This window comes from Clupea harengus, chromosome 20 (assembly GCF_900700415.2).
Source record: "Clupea harengus chromosome 20, Ch_v2.0.2, whole genome shotgun sequence".
Lineage (NCBI taxonomy): Eukaryota > Metazoa > Chordata > Actinopteri > Clupeiformes > Clupeidae > Clupea > Clupea harengus.
In genome coordinates, this window is record NC_045171.1 from 17,978,286 (window position 1) to 18,001,340 (window position 23,055).

A 23,055-nucleotide genomic window follows, 5' to 3' on the forward strand; every position below is an offset into this window, starting at 1 on the left:
TACTTAAAAATGCAAAAACTTTACAAATACAGTTGGCACTGATAAAAGCTTGCTGACATGGTAATTGGCGTCTTTTGGCGATATTGCTGCTGATGTGCTGTGAAGTCTTCTTATGTTTTCTCGGGGAGTTCCGCCAACCTGAACCACAGAACAACACAGTGCATAGCTTTGATGGCCAGATGGAACTACTGGTGTGTTCATCTGTCCTTCACATGACCATATTCCATCAAAATGTATTTCAAAATTAGCAAAAGTAGTTGCTCATAACAAAATATAGCCTTAAAAATGTGAATGTAAAGGTTTGGTATTTATCAGACGCTTTCAGTCAAAGTGACTCACATAGGCATCCTGCAGTACGCATAATGAAAGTGGAAAAATGTTTCCAAAGTGTGGAAGATATAATGCCACAAATAACTATCTCTTTAGATCTCCACATCCACTTAGGTGTAAGAGATATAGGTTATTCTCATTTATATCAGTCAATGGCTACGCAGACCGTACTCTTAAGTGCTCTAGACATATTTCTAGGTCTACAGCTTACTACAACGAAACAGCTGAAATATGCTCGAGAGAAGTACCATAAAAAATGGATGCTCTCTTGTTGCTTTGAGAGAACTTCTGAGGTTTAGCGGTTGTACTTGAGCAGCTGTTAGAATAATTCGCAAGCAATTCAAACCAGAGCCTTGGGAAATCGTCAACTCTATTTCAGAGGTTGATTTTTTTTCTCTTTTTAAAAGTTTCATTTATTTATCAGGGCTTTCCCTCACCTCAAATTCAGATCTGCTGTTGGAAGTGCAATTGTATGTGTAGGCTTATACATTCTGTGTCCAAAGGGAGTCTTGAAGGTATAGACTGTTTGAACATGGATGGACTCTATAATGTGCTCTATAATCTCCTTTTTCACGAATGAAACTAATGCTTATATAATCTGAAGGTCAGGGTAAAGCATCTTTTAGTTCTTAGATAGTGCCATAGATCACGACATAAGGTTTTCTGAGATAATCCATCACTTTAGTAGCTACGTTCCTATAGCCATTAGTTTCCTATAGCCTATAGGCAATGGCACTTTATGAACCATTTTGTATCATTAACAATCACAATAATTACCGTATTTCGGCGCCTTCCTAATGTGAAAATACCTTAAGAGTAGGCATATTGCCAAATAACTCTAATGTTCTTTTAAATCATCATATGTGCCCGGAGAGCGGTCATTCCTCACCGGAGTAGCCTAAATACATCTGGACGTACTCAAGGACTAGCAGAAAAAAAAATGTTTGTATGTTACCAGACAACATTACCAGCTATCTGCTTCTGAAAACATGATGATATAAACATGGTATATTTGTTCTTATTCAGTGTTGTTGAGGTTTTTTTTCTATGTTACATTCAATCTGCTGAGTGTGACTCGCAAAATCGGAGTCGGTTAGAAATGTGTACATTGGGTTTAGACTGCCGTCGCTGCCACACCCCCTTTGCTACAACCCCATGGTATATTCCAGAGATGCTGATATAGCGAGTATGAGAGCCTGTCTCCGCAACAGCAAGATTTGCTGTTTATCCGTGGCTCTCAGGAAGAGGGGATATCGCTTGAATACATATGCCCTCTCACTTCTTTCACGAAGTGCCACTTGATCTGTTACGTTGCCGCGTCTCAAAATAACTAGATATCTGACGGAGCTAGGTCGATAGATGTATGACTCGCGTTTGCCCACCAAGAGGGATAACACACAAAAAAATTGAAATTAAGGCTAACAGGGATTTACATGTTTTAATAACTCAGCCCGTCTGGACGAAATGGAATGGGACTAACCTGTTATGGCATCAAATCGGAAAGGTAACAGTTGTTTCAGAATGCCGACGAACATAGGACACATGTGTTGAAATTAATTATTTCTATTTTTGTTGCTGTCACGCACGTACTCTCGCAAAGCCTTGCTGTATGACAACTATTTGGCATTTAAATGTAGAGTGTAACATCTGTATCTAAAAAGGTCATGTTCGTCTTTAACGATTACATACCTGTTTTTTTTCGGATGAGGATATGTTGCCGCTTGACTAGTGCAATGCCTCGTGAACGCGTTTGTCCCATGCCTTTTCGCGCCTCAATTAGGCTACTTCTATGTTACATGTTACATTCATCTTGAGGGCAGGTGACAGAAGTGAACACGGGAAGTGAGTCAACTAGACTACACGTTCCTGTGCCGACCGTTCATCTAGGTACTGGGTGGCCAATACACAACAATATTGCCGTTTTTCTTTTTTTAAATATAAGAATTAGGTTAACACCAAAGATTTTTTTGCCGGCATTCAGTATTTTAATCAAATGTGCTGCAATTTAATGGCTTAGCTAATGTTTTAGGTGTGTTCGCTACGTGAGAAAATATGAATAAGTGTTTTGCACAGGTTGTAATATCGATCTGTTCCGGGGTTGGATTTGCTTTCTTGCAAATGACAAATGTCCCTGACATGCTATGTCTGTGGATTTGTCACTTAGATTAAGGCACACACTGCACACGGCCATCAGTCCATATAAAGGATTGCTATAAAACATGATCACTTACAATAAAAGCCATGTGAGAAATCCGTTGAACAAGGCACAGGAAACTTGGAAGACTATTTAATATTCTTTGTGACTCTACAGTGTAGCCTAAATGGTCGAAGTATTAATATTCTGCCATATAAAACGTATGGTTTCTCACATGAGAGTTAGCCTAATATTTAAAAGCAAATATGACACATTCATTTGAGTAGCACTGATCATCAGGTTCATGATGAGTCTGGCTGGTATTAATTTGATAGACTGCCGTATTAAATAGCTAACACTCATTTAATGTCAACATACTGTGTTGACACTGTAGCTCAAATGGTCCCTAATGATGCTTCTATGGGAATATATGACATCCAATGAAAACAAGTAATGTATGTTATGTTTATGAATCCAACTGAGGTTTACCTATTCATTTGATTCATTTGAATCTGAATCTCTACCTCGGTACAGACATCTTCACAGGTCTGTGTTCCTGTGTGATATTAGCACTCAGTTTGAGCTCACCAAAGGCCTGCCCCTATCCCGTTTTTTTAGGCTTAATCTTGGGCTCAGTGTGTTGCTGACTCTGGTATAGAGGGGTGTCGGACTTCTGTGCTATAGTACTGAATCCAGCTGCCACCTGAGCCTGTGTGTCTCTCTGTCTGCGGCAGCAAGCCAGGGGGAGCTCAATTCTCACATAACTGACAACCTATATCTCCCCCATCATGCTCCTTGATGTACAATGCCACAATGATTAATGCATTCATTTCCTGTTGTTAGTTTAAAAAAGTGCAGTTTTTTTTCAATAGTCTTGGTTGACAAAATATGCTATGGTGTGAGTGTGTGTGTATGCGTATGCAGAGGTATATCTGTTTGTGTGTGTGTGTGTGTGTGTCTGCATGTGCATATGTGTGTGTGTCTGCGTATGCACATGTTGGTGTGTATATGTGCTGTTTTATTTTCAAAGGCATTATGCATTATCGTGCCCACTGATATTACAGCATGCAGCAAGCAAGCCAGCTGTAAGCTTCAGAGAGGCTGTTTCCCCAGCCTTAGTGAGTATCGCTCCTGGTCCATAACTCATGTACTGTAGCTGTCCCTTACAGTCGAATGATGATATGAATCACTGCAAGTCTACCTGCCCATGAAATCTGCTTTGGCCAACTCCTCTCTTCAACAGAGCCGTGTGGTTTGTCAGAAACTAACAGATTCTTATCTCTCGGTGCATCAGAATTAATTTTTATAAACTAGCTGGCAATCTGTCACTGATGTTTGTTATTAATAGATAGGCATCTGTGGTTGTGCACAATGAAACACCTACACAATAACTGCTATTGACTGTTGTTGAACAGCCTGGGAAATATATGGTAGCCTACACAGACAACTAGGGTTTTGGAAGCTTTCTACCAGTGATATGCTACCGCTTCAAGTGTTGTCTGTAAATGCTCAGATGAGATGAGGGAGCGTCACATATTAAAAAAACTAAATTTTCCTTGCCTATTCTGCTGGGTATCGAGGAAGAATGGTGCCATTGACTTTGCCCTAAACAGCTGTTGTTACCAAACAGCCACAGCAGCTGTGTCCCCTCTCTCTGTCTCTCCCTATGTCCCTCTCTCTCTCTCTCTCTCTCTCTCTCTTTTTCTTTGAGCGGTGCATGCATTTGCCCTCGATTCGGTGAGATAACGAATGTACACTCCGTGGTGGCAGGCTCCATGAGTCCCTCAGGCTGTTTGAGTGAGCGGTTGACACCTCCCTGGCTTCTCTCCAATGTAAAGTGTCTGTACTTACGGAGGGGGGGGGGGGGGGGGGGCTTAAAACGGAGGGAGCAGGCCACTAACAACAGCCATCCATTGTGTGGGAATTATTGAGTAGGTGTGTTCAAGGAATGAGAGAAAAGTCTTGTGCCTCTTGACGTTTGTTGGTTGTTTGTTTCACTGTGTCATCTTGTTGGCTTTCATGAGGGGGTGATGGATCATAACCACGGCTGGTCCTGAGATATTTCAAATTCACTGACAGCAAAGCAACAACAAAAGAAAGAGTTGTCCTACACTCTGTTCTCCCACCACCACTTGTGAATGTGTATCGAAATTCATTTGTCTGTCTCTTCTGTGTTCATGTCCTACGTGCATAATGATCCGACTGGTGTCTACCCCAGATGATGTGGAATGGAATAGCGTATATCCTGCACGAGGCTTTGTCATTCCTCACCCAGATAGATCTCGCATTTCCAAAATGGCAGTGCAAATTATTGGCTTTTTCGGACCACTGTAGCAGTGTGTGACCCTACGCTGCTCAGCTACAAGCTTCTTAGGTTGTTGATAGACACTATATATCTACGAGATAAAAATCCATACACTGATGTGTTTCAGATGCTCAGTTCTAGCCATCAAACTATCTATTCCAGTGTCACAGTATCAGGAAAACACATTCTTTTTTGTGCCGCATTGCCTTCATTTTGTGCCTAAGAGATGATGCAGATTGTACAGCAATGGTGTTTGTCACTGTGCTGCTGGACCAGTGCTGTTGCGAAGCAAAACAGGTAGAGAGAAAGCCTCCAGTCCTTGCACGTCTTCCTCGGGCGGGCAGACTCTTAATCAGGTCACAGTGTCCATCCATCTTTATCTTTTATCAGCCACTGGCAATCAGAAGCATGCTCATCATCTCATCTTCACTAATGGGAAATTTCTATCCAGGATCTAGCTGTTGAAGACCCATTAATTTTCAGCTGCATCCAGACATTCTTCTTTAACGGAGCCACCCCGCTGGTCCAGTTCGGTATTAAAACTATTAAAACTTAATTTTTCATGGCAGTCTAGATTTTCTCTCATGTTTTATCCAGCATCCCTGAGGTCTCTTTTTTATTAGTTGGCTCCACTTGTGCATTGTCATGTCCTCTTGACATGAACTGCATTGAATTGCATTGCATGAACTGCAAGGCTTGAAAGTGGATGCATACGGTATGACCCGCTTGTGTTGCTGTACTGGAATCCGGTGTTTTTTAATATGTATCAAACCCTGTCCAGTTGTTACAAGAAGCTTGCAATCACACGGCTGACTAACGCTGATGTGAAGTGCTTACAAACTGCTGGTCAACCTCATTCATATCAGGCAGTCATAACAGGTAGGTTCTCTTGGGATTTTACTCTTCATAACTGAAATAGGAAATGTCATCTGTCAAATGTCAGTGTCAAATGTCATCTGCTCTGTGGACCATTCCTGTCTTTGTCACGTACCAGATGAGGGTCCTTTGCCAAATCTCTCTAGGCAGTCTCTGCATTGTAATGTTGCGTCTACTCACTTTGTGTCACTTTGTGTCACTAGTGGCTCCTTAATAGGACAAAATGGTGGGAAAATCCTCAATCTGTCCCTGTCAAGTAACCTTTTATTCTGAAACTTTCCCACAGATTAAATCTCCAACTCAATGCATTAAAAGGCAGCACTTCAAATTGAGTCCTCTCACTTGCACACCAATACTGTAGTTTGATGCAGACTATTTGGCATTGGTGACTACGCTTGGTGCAGAACCCACTTGGTTCTAATTGGCATTTGGTTGGAGTCTTTGCCAGCAGGGACTAAGATTAAGAACCCTCTTTTTTAGAGGGTGTACTAGATACCTCTATTTTTACCCTTGGCTAGCCATCATCCCAGACTTAGTGGTGCAGCAACCAGTCCAACCTGTCAGAGCATAAGCAATGTTCGCAACCCCTTGACTGCGAAAAGCAAATCCTGATTCCTGGCCCTTTTTGGCACTGAAGTTGGACGTGCCACCAGGCCCTCTCTCTGCCAAAGACCTCTGAGTTCATCTATCTGATCCCTCAGCGGTCCAGGTGCCACTCTTGAAGGCATGTCCAACACCTGACAGCTTGGCAACGTGTGGCAATAATAAATATGTTTATTTTTTCTTTTTTTCCAGCCAAAACTGGATTCCAGGTTTTGGAATAATGAGATTTGCACAGTTTGCCATAATGGCGTCCAACCCCAAAGCAATTCAAATTATGCTCTTGATATTTAAATTGAAATGGTCCTTCACTATGAAAGCCTGTAAAGGCTATCCAAATGTATGTAGCCATTGGCAACTAAGGCCAGTTACTGTAATCCTGTTTAGAACAGGAAGTGTTTATTGTGTACCTGTTGCTTTTATTAACCCTTGTTAACCACAGTGCTCTTGCCCTGCTCCCACTTAACCTGCAAATGCCGCTTTTATGTCCAAATAGCTAAAAGCAGCCTGGTCTCCCCCTGATGTGTGCCTCAGCATGGTGGTGGTATTTGGATTAGAGACTGCTCAGTGAGATCATGGCACAGCTGGCCAATCAGTGTGATGTTCCATTGCAATCCAAAGGCTCCCTCAATGCTAAATCATATTTCTCTATAGGAGGTTCTGTTACATTTTCTTCTATTGTAAACTAAACATTGAGTTTCTGCCCCCAACAATATAACCCCCCCCCCCCAAACTCACAGGGGCCGTACCCAAAATGAAGGCCTGGTATACATGTCTATTAGTTAAATGTAAGGGCATTGAAGGCAATTGTGATCTCAAAACAGCGTGGATGTTTTTGAATCATTTGTATGGGAACCACAAGCTGTGTGGACTGTATGTGCACAGCTTCAGTGTTCTGTTACGGGAGAGTTAAGGGTCACCACATAGAGAGCTGTTTTTCATGGTTTTTTGAAGTCATAGCCAGTAATTGACTAAAAGTCTATGAGTAGCACACTGGTGTTTGTGTGACAAATGTCACTCTCTGCGTCAAATTTATGTGTGTGTGTGTGCATGTGCATGCATTTGTATGTGCTTATATGTGTGCTTGTGTGGGTGTGTGTGTTTGTGTGAAATATGTTCATCTGAACTGCAGGGTTATCTGGTTTATAGTTACAGACCAGAGGGTAAATACTTCATCCGCTTAGAATTTAAGAGGTTACAATACTGAGGTGCAATGGTGTAAACCGCCTTAGCACATATCCCTGTGTCTGTCTGTGTGGGTGTGTGTGTGTGCGTGTGTGTGTGCTTTTGTATGACAAATGTCAGTGTCTTTCATCACTGAAACATGCGTGTGGTAGGCCTTATGCTTGTGAATTATTAAGCAAGCTAGGTCTTAGAAATGTTATGAATGATCCCATGAACCCACTGGAAATTCCCTCTTTTGCGTTTTCCCACACTGCAATAGGATCTCGTTTTGTTACCAGTGGCTGCATTATTTATGCACTCTCGTTTTATGAGCTACAGGCCCGTGGCACGGTGACTGCCCGCCCTCAGTCTTTCTCTCTCTTCTTCTCTGCCATTCCTTCAAAAACTAGTGCATTCTCTCTTTCTCTTCTTGTCTGCCACCCCTTTTTGAAAGAAATTGTGTGTAGTGGTTGTTGCTGTATATTTATATATTTGTTTTCTTATTTTTTCATTGTTTTTATTGCTGTGTATTTTGTACTTCTTGCTACACGGCGTTGAAGTACTGTATTTCAGAGGTGCTCTTGTTGCTGCTAGTGTTTCTTTAAGTCTCTGCGCATGTGGGATTCAGTTTTCCATTCCCTACCTGTTCCGCACGAGATGACAAGATGACCGTGTCAACATTGCGGCCTCAGCAGTGGTGGAGTGACGGCAGCCATGTCACATGTCACTTAGCCAGTCGTGGCGCTGGTCACGGTGGTGTTTCTCTCCAGAGCGGCAGGCCTCTCCGGGGTAGGCCAACTGCACTGCCTCCTGCCTAAGCAGCAGGCACGTTTAAAAGCTCTATCCCGCAGGCTTCCGTCCTGCAAATTACTATCTTATGAGCGCAGCAGAAAACACAATTACTCAGCAGCTTCCCCCAGACGCTCTCTCTCTCTCATCTGCTGCTAGCCCCAGTGTGGCACCCTGTGCCGCACTCTCCTCGTGATATTAGGATACTAATTTGTGAAGAGACAGAGAGAGAGAGAGAGAGAGGGAGGGAGGGAGAGAGACTGAGAGAGGGAGAGGGAGAGGGAGAGGAAGAGACTTTGCCTTGGTATGGCTGTGGCTGTGTTTATGGAATTTATTTGGTTTTAATGGAACAGCGTCCGTGGGTAGTCTTGGGATAGACCATTAGGATGTGTTTTTGTTTTATCCCATTATGATATTTAGGAATTACCCTGGTCTCACACTTGAGTCTCATTTGTTTTAGGATGAATTGATCCAGATAGAAAATCCCCCTGGATGAAACATATATATCGCTCTCTCTCTTTATATATTGCAAGCCGTATGGTAAAGTCAGTAATTTTCCCAACTGTGCCAGTATTGTCTGTCATAACCTAGAAATACTTGCCATAACAGTGTCATGGCTCACATCCCATAGCTCATGGTTTAGTAGGAAAGATGGAATAGAAAATCGGAAGAACCTTTGAGGACCTTTCGTTACATTAAATTGCATTTTCACTCAGCAGATGTCTGCCTTCAAAGAAGCCCAGTGATACCAATGTAAATATTTATCAGCATGAGTGTATCCAGAGATCTTGTTGCTGGGCAGTGACGCATATTACCAGCTCAATTAAAGGACCATATATACTTTGGCCAATAAATGTTAATGAGCTGTAGCATACATATAGTTTAGTATAGACTAAACAATAAACTAGAATACTTACAGTGACACCACGTAAGTACAAGTGCTTACAAAAACAAGGAAATATATGATGGCTATTATTATGAGGTATCCACACGTTTAGCATTTGCTAGACCAGTGCCACAGTGTTGTTCATTCACATCCAAAGTCAGGAAAGATGGTAGCAGCTTTTAGCACTACAGCAATGTCCCCTTATCCCTGTGTCTATACATATATGATGAGGTATAAATTGCACACAGTAAGACATCAACAACAATAGCTGAGATTTTTGCTTAACCCTCAATGGATGAAGGAGCACTGGAAAAGATATTGTACAGTACGCTTTTACCTTTTCTCTTCCCTCCTTCCTCCCTTCCTTCCTTCCTTCCTTCCTTCCTTCCTTCCTTCCTTCCTGTATTTCCTTCCAAGCCCCTCCGAGGATGGAGGAATCAAGGACAGACATGAGAAATGAGATATGCATAAAGACATGAGTCATGTATTAAGCCCGACAGTGCAGAAAGGCTACTCAGAGTGGCACAGAATTTAAAACTTATGAACCGTTTATTTTTTGAATTTTTCCACTTAATATTTTTGGGCTGCGGTAAACCGCGAATAACTGCAAAGCGTGCTTACCGAATCAGCGGATACGGGGGGGGGGTCCACTGTATTACTTGAAGTAGACTACATTAAGTCAATCAAGCCAAGTTGTTGGAAAGCAGATAGCTGAGGCTTTGATGGTGGTGGAAAGTGAACGTGTCTATGTCCTTTCCCTGCATCAGTGTCCTGCCCAGCTGTGCCTGATGCCTGACGTTGTCAAGGCTGAAGGCTTCATCCCTGATAGGGGAGCGCCAGCTGCCTATGTCTGCAGCTGTCTGCTGCTCTACGCTCCCAGGTACTGTGTGGGATTTGTGCAAGACAGACAATCAAGGTTCTCCAAGGTCACACTGTCTTTCTTTTTTTCTGTCACCTGTGCCTGAAGTAGCTTACCAGTAGCTTACCTCTGGGCTTATATGTACTTTTAGTGCTCCAGTTTACCATATTTATGGAGGTGAGTTGTTATGAAGAGAAAATGAAAGGGAAGTGATAGTGACTGTTTGGGGTCAGAAACTCTCTGTCCCCCCATAAGCATTAATGTTAAAGAGTGACTCCCGGTTGTCCTGTAGAGAGAGGCCGAGGTGAAGCACTGTGTAAAGAGGATAAATGGCACGCCTCGCGCACATTAGAACAGCATCTGTTTGATGAAGTGCAAACACAGCAGCCTCGCATCTGCCAGGACCTGTAGCTCAGGCTGAAATCAGGTATTAATCAAGTCTCCCTGACAAACCTTAGAGAAGAAAAATCAATTTTTGTTTCCGTCCAAATGTATGGGGACATAAATCGCCCACAACTCCGATGCATACGACTTGGCAGTGAGCGTCAGAAGAATTAACAGCGGCAGCAGCAACAATAACAAATCTATTGTGTTTGCCTCCATGTTTGTCAGGCTTACAAATGAAGGACTAATTCCTAACAGATTTAAATGTCACACCACTGTAAAGGACTTGAAAAAATAAGGATGGTGTATGAGTGTATGACTTGAAGGTGGATTTCAACTTGCTGGATTTAAAGGTTACTCAGTGGGGACCACAGGTCTCAACTTTCATTTCTTGCTCTTTTAGAAAATGTTCTATTGTGGAAATGAACAAAGGAATTGTTCCTTGGGCCAATGAAATACCTGCCCTCAGCAAGGACATGAAGGACAAATATATTGTCAATGTGCGGCTTCTTTTATTTTTGCATCCAGCTGAGAAAACAAAGCGTGAATGTCAAACTGACACCGTACATGTGGACTGACTGACAATATTCAGAGTAATTTTGGGATGTAATAACCCAGGCTTTTCTAGCACACTTCTTTGCATGTTACTGTTTGCTTCTTTAAAGCGTGTCAATTTTAAAAGCCAATAAATCAGTTGTCTAAATGGCAAGTCAAGGTGAACAGCTCAAGTCGGGAATCTTCGCACACACTGGAATATTTGCTCAGGAACTCCACATTATGTGACAGTATCGACAGTGTTTTAGATTATCCTCTTCATTGGCATTTCAAGGAGCTTAACATAATCAATTGGGAGACTTGGAGAATTTAGACAGCAGAAACGAATTACCTAACATAGGTTTATGTAAAATGGGTGTGAGAGTACCTTAAGACTAGCTTATGGGGTGGGCATTAAGTGTTAGATATCTGAAAGATTAGACTTAGTAACCAGGGAAAAGGAACCGTTTCCTAGTTCCTTCTGAATCTATGGTAAAGTATTTTACACTGTGTTTACACTGTATCTCCACATCATAAATTTACAAAGGAGTGCATGATGGAGAGGGATTACAAAGGATAGGAGTGATAATGCACAATATTATTTGTTCCTCCAGTCCATGTATACCTAGTGATCATCTCATGATTCGAGATCATCTCTACAGAATAGCCTCAAAAAAGGCGAAGGAAGAGGCAGTGCTTCTATTGACTGTAGCCCCTGATAATCTGTAGGTGTTGATTGTGAGGCGGTAGGTGTTATCTTCATTCTAGCGGGGGCAATGAGTCTGGAGAAAAAAAAACAATTGAATCCAGGAGGCTTGGTGTGAACGACAAGCAGCTGAAATCAGCATTTTCGTCCCACACAATCGACGGGCAGTCAAGGTGGGGTTAAAGCCTGATGAGGCAGATAATTCCGTATGAGGGGCCAGGATTGAAAGGCCTGGGTCGGACAGTAAAAGACACATTTGATGTTGGCCTCATTATCCATATCAAGCTGACTCCCAGGATGTTGACTTGCTGGTTTCCCTGGACTGTGCTGGTGGGTCTACATTGCGCCTGATCAAAAAGGGAGAATGAATGTGTGCTGTGCGGGCTCTGATTTCTCATTACTTTTTTTCTTTGTTTACTGGTAATAGCCCCACACTCCTGTATATATTTCTTTGTGCACTGGAATTTAGATTCGGTCCAATTCCCAAACAATCTCGGCAACTGGTAGGACTCGATCAAAGTTATTTCTCACCCTGCAAGGATTTGTGATAACACACTGCTTACTGCTCCCTCTCTTTCTCTCTCTTTCTTCCTTTCTCTCCCTCTCCCTCTCCCTCTCTATCTCTCCCCTCCCTCTCTCTCTCTCTCTCTCTGCCCCTTCCTCCATCATCTTCCATCTTCCCTCTCTCGAATTTTCACACTATTCACCGGACTCGATGATTATGCCACTGGATTTCATGCATGCATGCCGGCGCAGCCAGAAATATGAGCGACATCAGCTCGCCGGACACATACAATTTGCCCAGCACATGTGCCCATTAACCTCCTAACCTCGGTTTCTGGGAAAAAGATAGCATTGCCCTCACTGCACTGTCTGAATGTCCAAATGTATCCAGAGGTTACGGAAGAAACAAGGTTATTTGTATCCGAACCATGAAACCATTTCTCTCCAGCCCCCCTCCCTCAGCCCCAGCCCCAGCCCAGCCCCAGTGTCTCTCTTTTTTTTTATCCTCTCTGCAACATGTGTTCATTGGGCGAGAGAATCTGAGGGATTGGTAGGAGTGATGCATGCCATATTGACATCTAATCTGATTGTTGTTGGCTCTCTGTGTTTTGCACAGCCAGAGATTACGGGTCCAGCCAGCTGTGAAAAATCTAGACGGCAAGAAGGGATTGCCACATCACTCGGTGCTTGAAGCAACTGTGCTAGCAGCAGTTTTCTTCAACAATTAATTGTGCCTCCTCATCCCTGGAGTGAAAGGACCCATGGTTTGGCCTGCCCATGTCCCCAATACACCAAAAAAAGAGAGAAGATAATATTAATTAAAAAGCCTGTTTTGTTTGTTAGTCTCGTCGTGGGTGGCGCTGGGCTGTTAGGCAGGCCAAGTTTGAAATGGCCTTGTCACATGCTTGGGTTGGTGTGTTGGACTAACTGCAGCAACAGCTTGCTTATTAACCAGCCATCAGAGAAAAGAAAAAAAGACACACATTACTGACATGACAGTGTTCCCTCTGGCTTTGCTACGGCATTTGCATTCTCGGCTTTGAAAATGCGCCAGGAATGGTTCCTTTTCTTTTCAGTGTTCAACAGGAGTTGCGATGGTGCCTCTACGGTTACTGTTGCCGCTAAACAAACACAGTGATGTCATAAGCGAAGGGAAAGGAATGTACATCAACTTGTTATCCCCCGGTATAGAACATTTTTCCAGGAGCTCTTCGATTTTTCACCAGATTCAGTGTGGATTTCAGCTGACACCATATACACTAAACCAGACAAAACAAACATGCTTGAAACTAACCATCACAAATCCTATACCAAAACAAGCAATGTGTTTGCTATCACACAGCACACACAAATACAAACTCTGTTCAAGTAGACTGCCCAAGAAATATTTTGGTTGGGGGAATTCACTGTCCAAAGGTATTACTGTTTGTCTAAATCCCAGTAAGAAAGAACACAAAAGAGTCAGGTGGAATAAAGGCACTGGAGAAGTCTTTACCTTGATCATTTTTTTAAGAAAGTCTGCCTGGCACTGAAAAGAAAAAAAACAAAACAAAAAGCAAATGTTGTGTAACTCTCTACTAACATTTATTCATGATTACTTAAAGCTAATAAAAATGTGCTTATTTTAAATATATACATACAGTATATTATATAATTATATATGTATATAAATATGCTATGTCTGTGATTTTCACCTCACAGAGGGTATATATATATACATACAATAAAAAGAAGAAGTAAAAAGTAAAATGAGAATTTTTTTTAAAACAATCCCTAGCTGGCCTTGTGCAGTCTGGCAGTTATTTCTACCAACATGGAGATGTTAGACTTAGCAAGGACCTAAACTCAATTGGATAACTCAAGTTCTGTACAACACCTGAGGGGTTGCATCCTATACAGTTTATGCTATAGGTGTATATAGTAAGCCTTTTGTATTAGTTTGGTTCCAGTAAGAAATAATACACAATAAGGTAAAAGGTCAAATTAATCAACAATCTAAATTATATTAACCAACACTTAACTGAGAGACATGGACCCAACCATTGTAAAGCACATTTTTGTTTTACTTTTTCTAGTGTCGTCGTGTTCTTACCATAAGAATCTATAATCATGTGTATATACAGCTGTGTAGAATGCAGTAGTGATGTATTCCCTGAATAGTTTAGTTTAGTTGTGATATACACCTACAGGGGTAATTGCTTTAAACGACTTTACATCATGTTTTGCGCCTGAATTAGTGCCGTAAAACCTGTTGCTGTTGAGTAATTTCACAGAGGTGGCATTACCCTGAGTATTACTGTTCTGCAATGACAGTGTTTTCTACTTCCAGTCATGTAATCTAACCATTTGAGCTGGTGCTTTTGGCTGTATTAAGAAGCATCCCTCAGCAGGAGAGGTGTGGATAATTGTTTCTGAGCTTCGGTGGAAATGTTTCATTCTTTTGTTTGGGATTGTCTATCGGACAGGTTTTTTGTGTGGTGTGCGAGAGCGTATTTTGTCTCCCAGCGGTGTTTGATAATGCAGTCAGTTGTATCCTTTTTTTTTTTTTTTTTAAATAAGCCAGCATGACATCGGTGGTGTCTTGAAGCATGCCAGTCCATCTCTCTACCACGGCTTTGGCACGTGTGAAATTGAAAGCGTTGGCGTCAAATTGCAGCAAGCTGACAGATCCAGCCCCATTACCTGAAGTGTGTGTGGTTCTTGTCTTTTGCAAAAGTCCCCTCAAAATGAAAATAGTTGATTTTGTGTCAGTTTCACAGCAGCTGTATGGAGCATCACCATACCAACTTTATAATCTAACACGTGTGTTTGTCGCGCTAACATCATCTCAGACCTGTGATGTGCCACCTGACAGTGAAATCTTCAGGTGTGGATACCAGCCTCAAGGTGCTGCATTCATCCAGACAAAGGCTCCCAATCATACTGATAACTAATGACCATCCTAGATTATTATATACTATAGCAACTGTTCTCTTCTGATTCACCATCTGACCAGAGCTGTTTTTTTTCTTAAGTCATCATGTGAAGAAAGAAACCCACTTCGGACTGTTCTGACCCAGAGTCAGCCCGTTACCTGGGAACTCAACAACAGGTGTCCATCTCTCGCTCGCTGCACTCATTTAAAAAACTTTCTCCATTTTCTCCATTCATCTGCTCCACCGCAAATCATGTCTCTCAACAAGTTCAGAAAGTGTGAATGTTATATTTGATTCACCCGTCTACTTCCGCCTTTCCCCCTATGTTCCTTCTCTCTCTTGTTCTTCTTTTCTGCCTCCTTTTCCTTTCCTTTCTACCAGGTTTTTGACACTCAAGTTCCTGCGTATGAAATATGCCGCCAGGCTGGGAAACATAAATCTGCCTTAAGTGCAGCCACTGGTACATGCCTATTCATCACCTCCCTAAGTAGAACATAAAGCATGCCGGCATAGGTCCTCAGCAGTTACAGATGCAGAAAAGAAGGGATGATGAAGCTGTCAGCCGCTTCCGTCTTTCATTACGACACCAACATAATGCCCGGTTTGAGGACCCAGGAGTGTGGAGGGGTTTGCCCATCCCTCTGCTGTTGAGTTTTGCGGCAAGGATGTTTTTGTCTACTTGGCATGCTGCAACAGAGCACTTATTAATAGTCCGGTCAAATCTAATTGATGTGACATGAGGAATTCTCATAGCTGTCTAGGCCATGTTATCTTTCTTTTTCACCAGTGCCCTTGTGGGAAATCAGAGGCGAGTTAAAAACAAGTTAAGACTTCATAATTAGTTTGTTGAAAGCTTTCAGAGGCAAGGGCACTTGGAACGAGGTGTGAAGGAACTGCACAGCCCCCTTTCCCGATATCGCCCTCAACCATTTTCATTGTGTAACCCAATTGATTTTTTTTGTAACATAAATAAAACGCCAGCGAAACATTATAGATTGATGTGCTTTGAAAGCCCACACCTTTGCAGTCTCTCCTCGGGGTTTCGCTTGTTTTTCAGCGTTCAAAGGCAGGCCAAGTTGAATAAATAAAGCCAGGCAGAAGAGAGTTGCATTAATTAAACTGATGGATCATATGGCACCCAGGCCAGAAAATTAGATGCATGCAGTGGATGTATGTGATTAAACAAATTTCTATCATTTGCAGAGGCCCTGTAGCAAATGAGAAAGGAATTTGGGTGGAAATGTCATTTGCGACTTTTGTCTGTGCTATCGGTGCGAAAGCACTCCAAGGTCTCGCGGCTGTGAGCAGTAGCCCGCGGGCGTTGTGCGGCTCATCATCATAACAATTAATAAATGCATTCATCTGCCATTCAGAGAATGTTCCGGGAGATCTGGGAATTTGCGCTCTGTTATGGGGATCTTAAGGCACATTAATCGTTTGCATTTTAAAACTACTGAACAGACCTAAAATGGCTGATCATAACGAGCTGTTGTCCTTCAGGTTTGTATTAAAGAGACGATCAATCTTGTAGCTCTGGCTGCTCCTGAGCAGGGGAGTGTCTAAATATATCAGCTCTGTCTTTAGATCATCGCGGCGTTACTCTCTTATGCATGACATGCACGCTCAGGCTGTCAATACCAACTTGTCAATGATGCCAACGAACAACCCCATATCCATTTTGAATCCTTTTTTGTCTCTGATAAAAGGGAAAAAAAGACACTTAGGTTTATATTTAGGGTTGTCTCATTCAGAGATTGGATTTTCATATAAGTCTGTGATTTTCACCTCACAGAGAGTAAGAGTAAGAGAGAGAGAGAGAGAGAGAGAGAGAGAGAGAGAGAGAGAGACAGAGACAGAGACAGAGAGACAGAGAGAGAGAAAAAAAAATCACATTATATAAGAAGAGCTCACAGTCTAGCTTGATGTGGCGCGAGGATGGCTTACCAACATTCTAAATGAGTTTGGCTCGAGGAACAAGCTAGTGGGTGTTACATCAAAATGGGAAATCAAGACACCTAATGGGCACCCTACAGTGGGGCTGCATTAGCAGGAATAACCTCAGTCAGACAGCTTACAGGCATTAAAGGAACAGGCCTCGGAGGCCCAGACATCCGCAGGGGTAGGGTAGGGAGGCGGAGGGGCAGGCTCCAGGCTATGCCGGGCGCCAGTGACTCGAGGGGTATATAATTTGCTCGTCATCGTGGTGGTTATTTAATCAATTTTCACTCAAATGGTAATTAGGCATAGGCGTAACTGTAGATACATTTATGCCAGTTTTAAACTCACTAGTATTAAAGGTTGTGTCATTCTGGCTTAAAACATGTCATGTTTACTACATTACATTGTATGTACATTACTTTTAGTAGATTTGCTGACAGGGGAGCTTATTTAAGATTTCCAGTGTAGAGAAGGGGCAATTTTTATTAATGGCTTTAAATATGCCATGGATTGTTAATGGTCATTTAAAAGCTCTTGATGTATACAAGGCAGGACATTTATTTTTCTGTATTGATCTTTTGGAGGTGATGTTCAAAGCTATTTGCTAGGAAGAGACTAATCAATTAACTCCAGTTCAGTGTTATCTTTTGAATGCACTTTTTAGTTTATAAACGGATAGGTTAAATAAGGACATTTAAACAAATGAGCCAGGACCTTTCGTTCAGAGGGTTGGCATTTGGCCCTTAACTGCCTTTGATGAGGAGTGTGTTAATAATTAAAAGAAAGAAATAAAAGACAAACTCTGATGGTTACAAACAGGTTACATTTGACATGATTTGCAGTCGGAACAAAGTTCAGCAGCATGTTCTTGTGCTCAGCTTGTTAAATTTGCGCTTCCCCATTCTACCCTATCCCCCAAGCAGCTGCGAAAGATGTAGATGTTCTGGCCTTTGTTCTGTGGCTCTTCGTGCCAGAGGACGTCTCTTTGCCTAAGCCACGGATTAGCATGGAGGGTTGGTTAGCATGTTTCTCGGGCAAACTAATGACCCTCTCATGGCGTGGCAGAGGCAAACATGCATGCCTACTTCACAAACGCACGGCTCGGGGAAAGCGCAGCACCAGAGAGCGGACCAAAGGCCAACGCCTGGAGCCTCCTCACAGCTCTTGGCCAGAGCCGGCCCCGCGTGGACCAGGCCATGGTGAATTTTTTACAGCAGCAGGCCCAGGGTTGTACATATCGCATTCCCAGTTCATGTTTAATATGCATTCATTTTCACCTCTAAACCAGCAGTGACTGGCTGCCCCTGCTAAAAAAAAAAAAAGCCATGCGTTGTGTTGTTTTTGTAATGCATTGCAGTAGTCAGAGCAGGAACAGAGGTGCCAACTGTTTTGTTAGAGCATTATATCTAACACAACTCTGACGGGGGAAAAAATAAATAATAAACCAAAAAACTAAGTCAATAGCAGGAACATATTCTTGATGAGAAACACCTAAGGCATGGCTTGTTTCAGCTGTGCATAGCCAGTGAAAGTGATCTTATTTTCCTTCGTGTTGCTAATGGCCCATACAAAAGTCCAACACCCAATTAGTCAACAAGACAGTTCTGGGGTACGGACCTGCAGTGGTCTTGCAATAGCAGCAGCAAGCAAGCAAGGAAGGAAGCACATTAACAAGATTTTGATTGCTGTAGTTGCCTCAAATTATTTCTAATTCTTCAGATGCCCATTAAGAGAGTTCAGTATGTCATGGAAAGGAAGTAATTAGCATTCTTTTTGAGTATGATGAAAAGAATCAGCGGGGGTATATTTAGGGAAATATAGACTCTTACTTTTTTTGGCTCGCTAACAGCATCCAGTGGGAAAAACCTGCCTGGGCAGTGTGTCATGCAGAATAAAGGCATCAAGTCCATTGTGGAAAGGTCAGTTGTAAATGTGTCTCTGAACAAACACGTATGATTAGTCGAATGCACCTCCACTGTATCGAACTGGCCAGCTACAATTGGCTTGATATATGGTTTTCCAGGACCTTCTGAAGAGGTCAACACCACCATACTTTGTCTCGATGAGAAACGATCCCCATCTCAAGTGCCATTTAGCAGCCTTTTTCCTCTGCCCCGAAACGGTTTCTAATGGCCTGTGGCGGAGAGGAACGTGATTGCGGGGTGATATTAATGGAGAATATTTGACACATTTTTCAGATATTGTTTCAGGCGATGAGATTAATCATCATTCACAAGTGGAGGGACGTTCCATAGAATGTTAACAAAGGCACCGTAAGGTTTTCTTTGCTCACCAAAGAGAAAAAAAAAGTGCAGATCCAGAGGGCTCTTAGAACTGCCGGTGCCTACATGAAGGATTCGGCAGAGTAATGCAGATCTCAACCTGGAGCCGGTTACATCAATCTAGCGCGGTGGAGTAATAAGAGTCCCTTTAGTGAAATGCAAATGAGAGAAAAGAGGTGCTTTGATAATGCAAATGGGGCTGAAGATCTTGTGAATCGGCCCTCGCTGGGCCATTGTCATGAATTAATAAACACCAGAAAATCAGCACCTGTCAGTAAAGCGTCAATACTAATCGCAACGCTTAAAATGATCTAGACAAACAAGGCAAATAAGGTCTCTCTCTCTCTTTCCCCTCCATCTCTTTTCCTGTCTCTCTTTTTCTCAGATTCCTTTGTGCTCACTGTAGAGGAAAGATATGAGTGAATGAGCACTTCTGCTGGACCTCTTCGGACATGGAAGAGATGGACTCCAAACCGTACCAGCCACTGTCGAAGACTCGCCATGAGATGGAGATGGCCTACACCAGCTCGTCGGACGAGAGCGAGGACGGACACATCAGAGCCAAGTCCTACACCTCCAGAGAAACGCTCCCGGACTACGGCCAGGAGCTCAGGCTGAACTACAACAGCCACAGCAAGAGGCAGACTACCTTCAGCGAGACAGCTCAAGGTGAGCACTGCACTGGGTATTTCATTTGGGTTTTGTTTCTTGTCGTTTATTTTATTTATTGTTTGGCTCAAAATGGCCTCCGCAAAAGACAACATAATCTAAAAATGAACATTACTAAGGTGTGATGGAAGTATTTTAGTTCTTTCCTGAGGTATTTTTTTTTCCACTCTGAAAATGGGTCAGTCTCAAACCTTGTTGGCCTTAGATCTAATGGAAATAGAGAGGTAGTTAGAGAGAGACAGGCAGAGAGAAAAAGGGAGAGAGAGAAAAAAAAGGGAGAGAGAGAGCACCAACCTGAGCAGGAGGAAAAGAGGGAAAGGTCTTCCATTAGGTTTTGATGGATGGTGTTCCTGTGGGTCTCGTCCAGTAAACCTTGAGATTACTGATTAGCAGAGTGGTGAAGTGGGTGCATTGTAAGAGTTTGATCAATAGACGGCCTCTCTCATCCATTCCCTAACGCTTCCACAACATGTGAACAACCTTAGCTCGGCATCTTTAATGTTAGACACCAAGCATGCATTATTTGCTGGCTTGGCTTCATCGAGACTTAGTTCAGACCACGGACCAGACAAACCTGCATAGGATAGGTGTGCACTGAAATCCATGCACTGGAATGGTAATTACTGAAGACAGCATAATGCAGAAGCTTTGAGCTTAGCTTCTGTTGCGTTCCTGTTCCATTCTCATGAAGGAATGTTTCTAAATAAAACAAGAACACAAGCTGCTGCAAATGCAGCTGGGAAGGAAGAAAAAATAGCACACAAAAGAAACAAAATGGAAAAGAGTTATGAAGAGATTTCAGGCAGCGATAAACATCCCATTTGTAATACTTTCTAACGCGTAACTGAAACTGAAAGAGGAAAAAAAATCAGCAGTGTAGAAAGCCATGACTGAAATGTATTTGACATTTCATTTTATCTTGGGTGAAAAATACTTTTTCCCCTTGCAAGTAAATATTCATAGATGTTGATCTGTTCCTCAGGCTGAAGCCGGCGTACCAAACGTGTGGGAGGCCTGGAACGAACAGCATGTTTTTTTATAAGAACGCTGTCGACCGCTTTTCAAAGACCTTGTCTTCTGTTAGTTCCTTGCATACAACACTGTCTTTTATTTGAGACTTTAAATGATGCAGTCTTGGCATGTGAATAGCAGCATTGTGAGATGATTGCTTGTTAGCCCAGTAGCATCTTGCTGAGGTAACCCGCATAATGAGAGGTAGAGGTTCCGCATGGTGCCATTTGGGTCTTTGAGTTCTGCCTCAGCCGGCTCGCTTGGTCAGGATCCACATTTTAAAGCACATACTGATCCATCCTTGCGTGGCCACCATCCTTGCACGCTAGCATCAGCCCCACTGCAGCCGGGATGGGTGCCGGGGCCGGGGCTTCACACTCGACTAAGCTTCATCCCGGCATTTAAAAGGATGAATTATGAATAGGGACAGGCTAACGTGCTATTTTAGCGCTTTTCACTGACACGCGGCCTCAAAGCCGTCAGGGTTCGGGAGGCTTGCTCCGAAGACAGATGTTGTGGACATCACTTCATTTCCACCAGCTGACCCGATGCTTCCCAGGGTCGGCGAGTGTCCTGCCACGCTCTTAAATCCTAATTCTGGGACACAGTGGGGGGGAGAAAGCTGTAGAGGCCAGTGAGCAATGTGGGAAATGTATGGACACTTGGCGCCTTCATATCAAAGGGTGCTGAGATATCTGCAGTGTTATGGCTCGAGGAGGTCTTTTTTGATGCAGAGCTTTTTTTATATTATTATATATATATTTTTTTTAAGAAACACAGAGTAGTAGGAATATACAGTAGTTATGTGCATACATACAGAACTCCATTCCTTCAGGCCAGTGACCAGTCATTTGAAGTGCTTGGAAATGGACGGGTCAATGATTTATTTGTGATGACAGTGTATAAGCACTGGTGTTGTTCTGAAATATAAAAGCCCTCTGTTTCCATTCCAGTGATCTTGACCAACACAAAACAGAGAAAGGGAAAGGGAGTCTGGGAGTCAGAGGGAGGGGAAGTGAGAGGAAAAAGGCAGTTAATCATCAAGATTTGCTCAAGATGTCTTCCTCATTTATTTAGCAAATTATACATTGCCTTTCCAGTTGGATCAACAAAGAAATTATTATAATCACATTCTGCAGTGTTGATACAAAGACAACACAAGTAAACACATTTTGGGGAAGTCAGGGATTTCGAAAGCAGCAAACAACCTTGAAATAGTGTTGATATCAGTAGTAACAGCACATTGTCATTGAGTAATGCCATGTCTTACACCCTGCTGTACCCATTGCAGAAATAGACTTTGCGAAGACACAGCCACAGATGCTGAGCTCCAGCTACCAGGAGGAGCTGTGCCCCGGCCCTCAGCTGAGCTACTCCCTGGGCATGGGCTCCGACGTGGAGGAGGACGAGGCGGAGGGCGACCCCTCGCCCAATCATGCCCTCCACCTGTGGATGCAGGAAGTCAAGTCGGAGCAGAGCTCCTGCCTCTCCAGTCGGGCCAACTCGGTGCTGTCGCTGACTGACACGGAGCAGGAGCGCAAGTCAGACGGCGAGAATGGTGAGTCGCGGCCGCTTGCCCTCGCCATCGCGGTTGTCTTGTCTTCTAAGGCCGAAGGTCTGAAACATGCCTAATTTTGGTTAGGTTAGTTTGCCCCTGCAAAGGAAAATCTATGTAGAATGAATCGGGAAAATAGACACATAGGGCACGGCGAGCACAGTCAGTTTTTGCTGCTGATGCTTCCGTCTCCATGTCAACGCAGTTGTCTGACTTGAAGAGAATGAGGCCTGCCTAATGTGTTTTTCAAAACGTCTCATACAGGCCTGTCTAATGTGTTTTTTTAAACGTCTCATACAGGCCTGCCTAATGTGTTTTTTTAAAACGTCTCACACAGGCCTGCCTTATGTGTTTTTTAAATATTATCCATGCAAGGAGACATACATCTCTCCTATATATACTGTGTATACACACACATACAAATATATCTGCACAGTGTCTCTTGTTTTTATGAGAGTAACATTACTACTATGTCACTGATATATCACTTAACTTAACTTAAATGGTCAATGCTCAAATTAAACCAATCCACTATTAACTGGTGTAAAATCGAGTGGAACAGACACAACGCTGTCTCCAGTCAAAGATGCAACAATGTTTTGGTTACATTAGCA

The 23,055-nt window shown here is 42.8% G+C and overlaps 1 protein-coding gene across 1 annotated transcript; it reads left to right on the forward strand.

The window, feature by feature from the left end:
- Positions 1-1,436: 1,436 nt before the first annotated feature.
- On the forward strand, positions 1,437-22,633 carry LOC116225147 (teneurin-1-like). The gene is made up of 3 exons (XM_031586902.2): positions 1,437-1,834; positions 19,592-19,875; positions 22,178-22,633. The coding sequence occupies exons 2-3, from the start codon at positions 19,659-19,661 to the stop codon at positions 22,516-22,518; spliced, it is 558 nt and encodes a 185-aa protein (XP_031442762.1). The 5' UTR covers positions 1,437-1,834; positions 19,592-19,658; the 3' UTR covers positions 22,519-22,633.
- Positions 22,634-23,055: the final 422 nt, after the last annotated feature.

Excerpts from the sequence above, each read along its gene's own strand:
- LOC116225147 (XM_031586902.2), top strand. The coding sequence starts at position 19,659 with ATGGAAGAGATGGACTCCAAACCGTACCAGCCACTGTCGAAGACTCGC. Across the intron at positions 19,876-22,177 it reads CTTCAGCGAGACAGCTCAAG|AAATAGACTTTGCGAAGACA; the intron begins GTGAGCACTGCA and ends TACCCATTGCAG.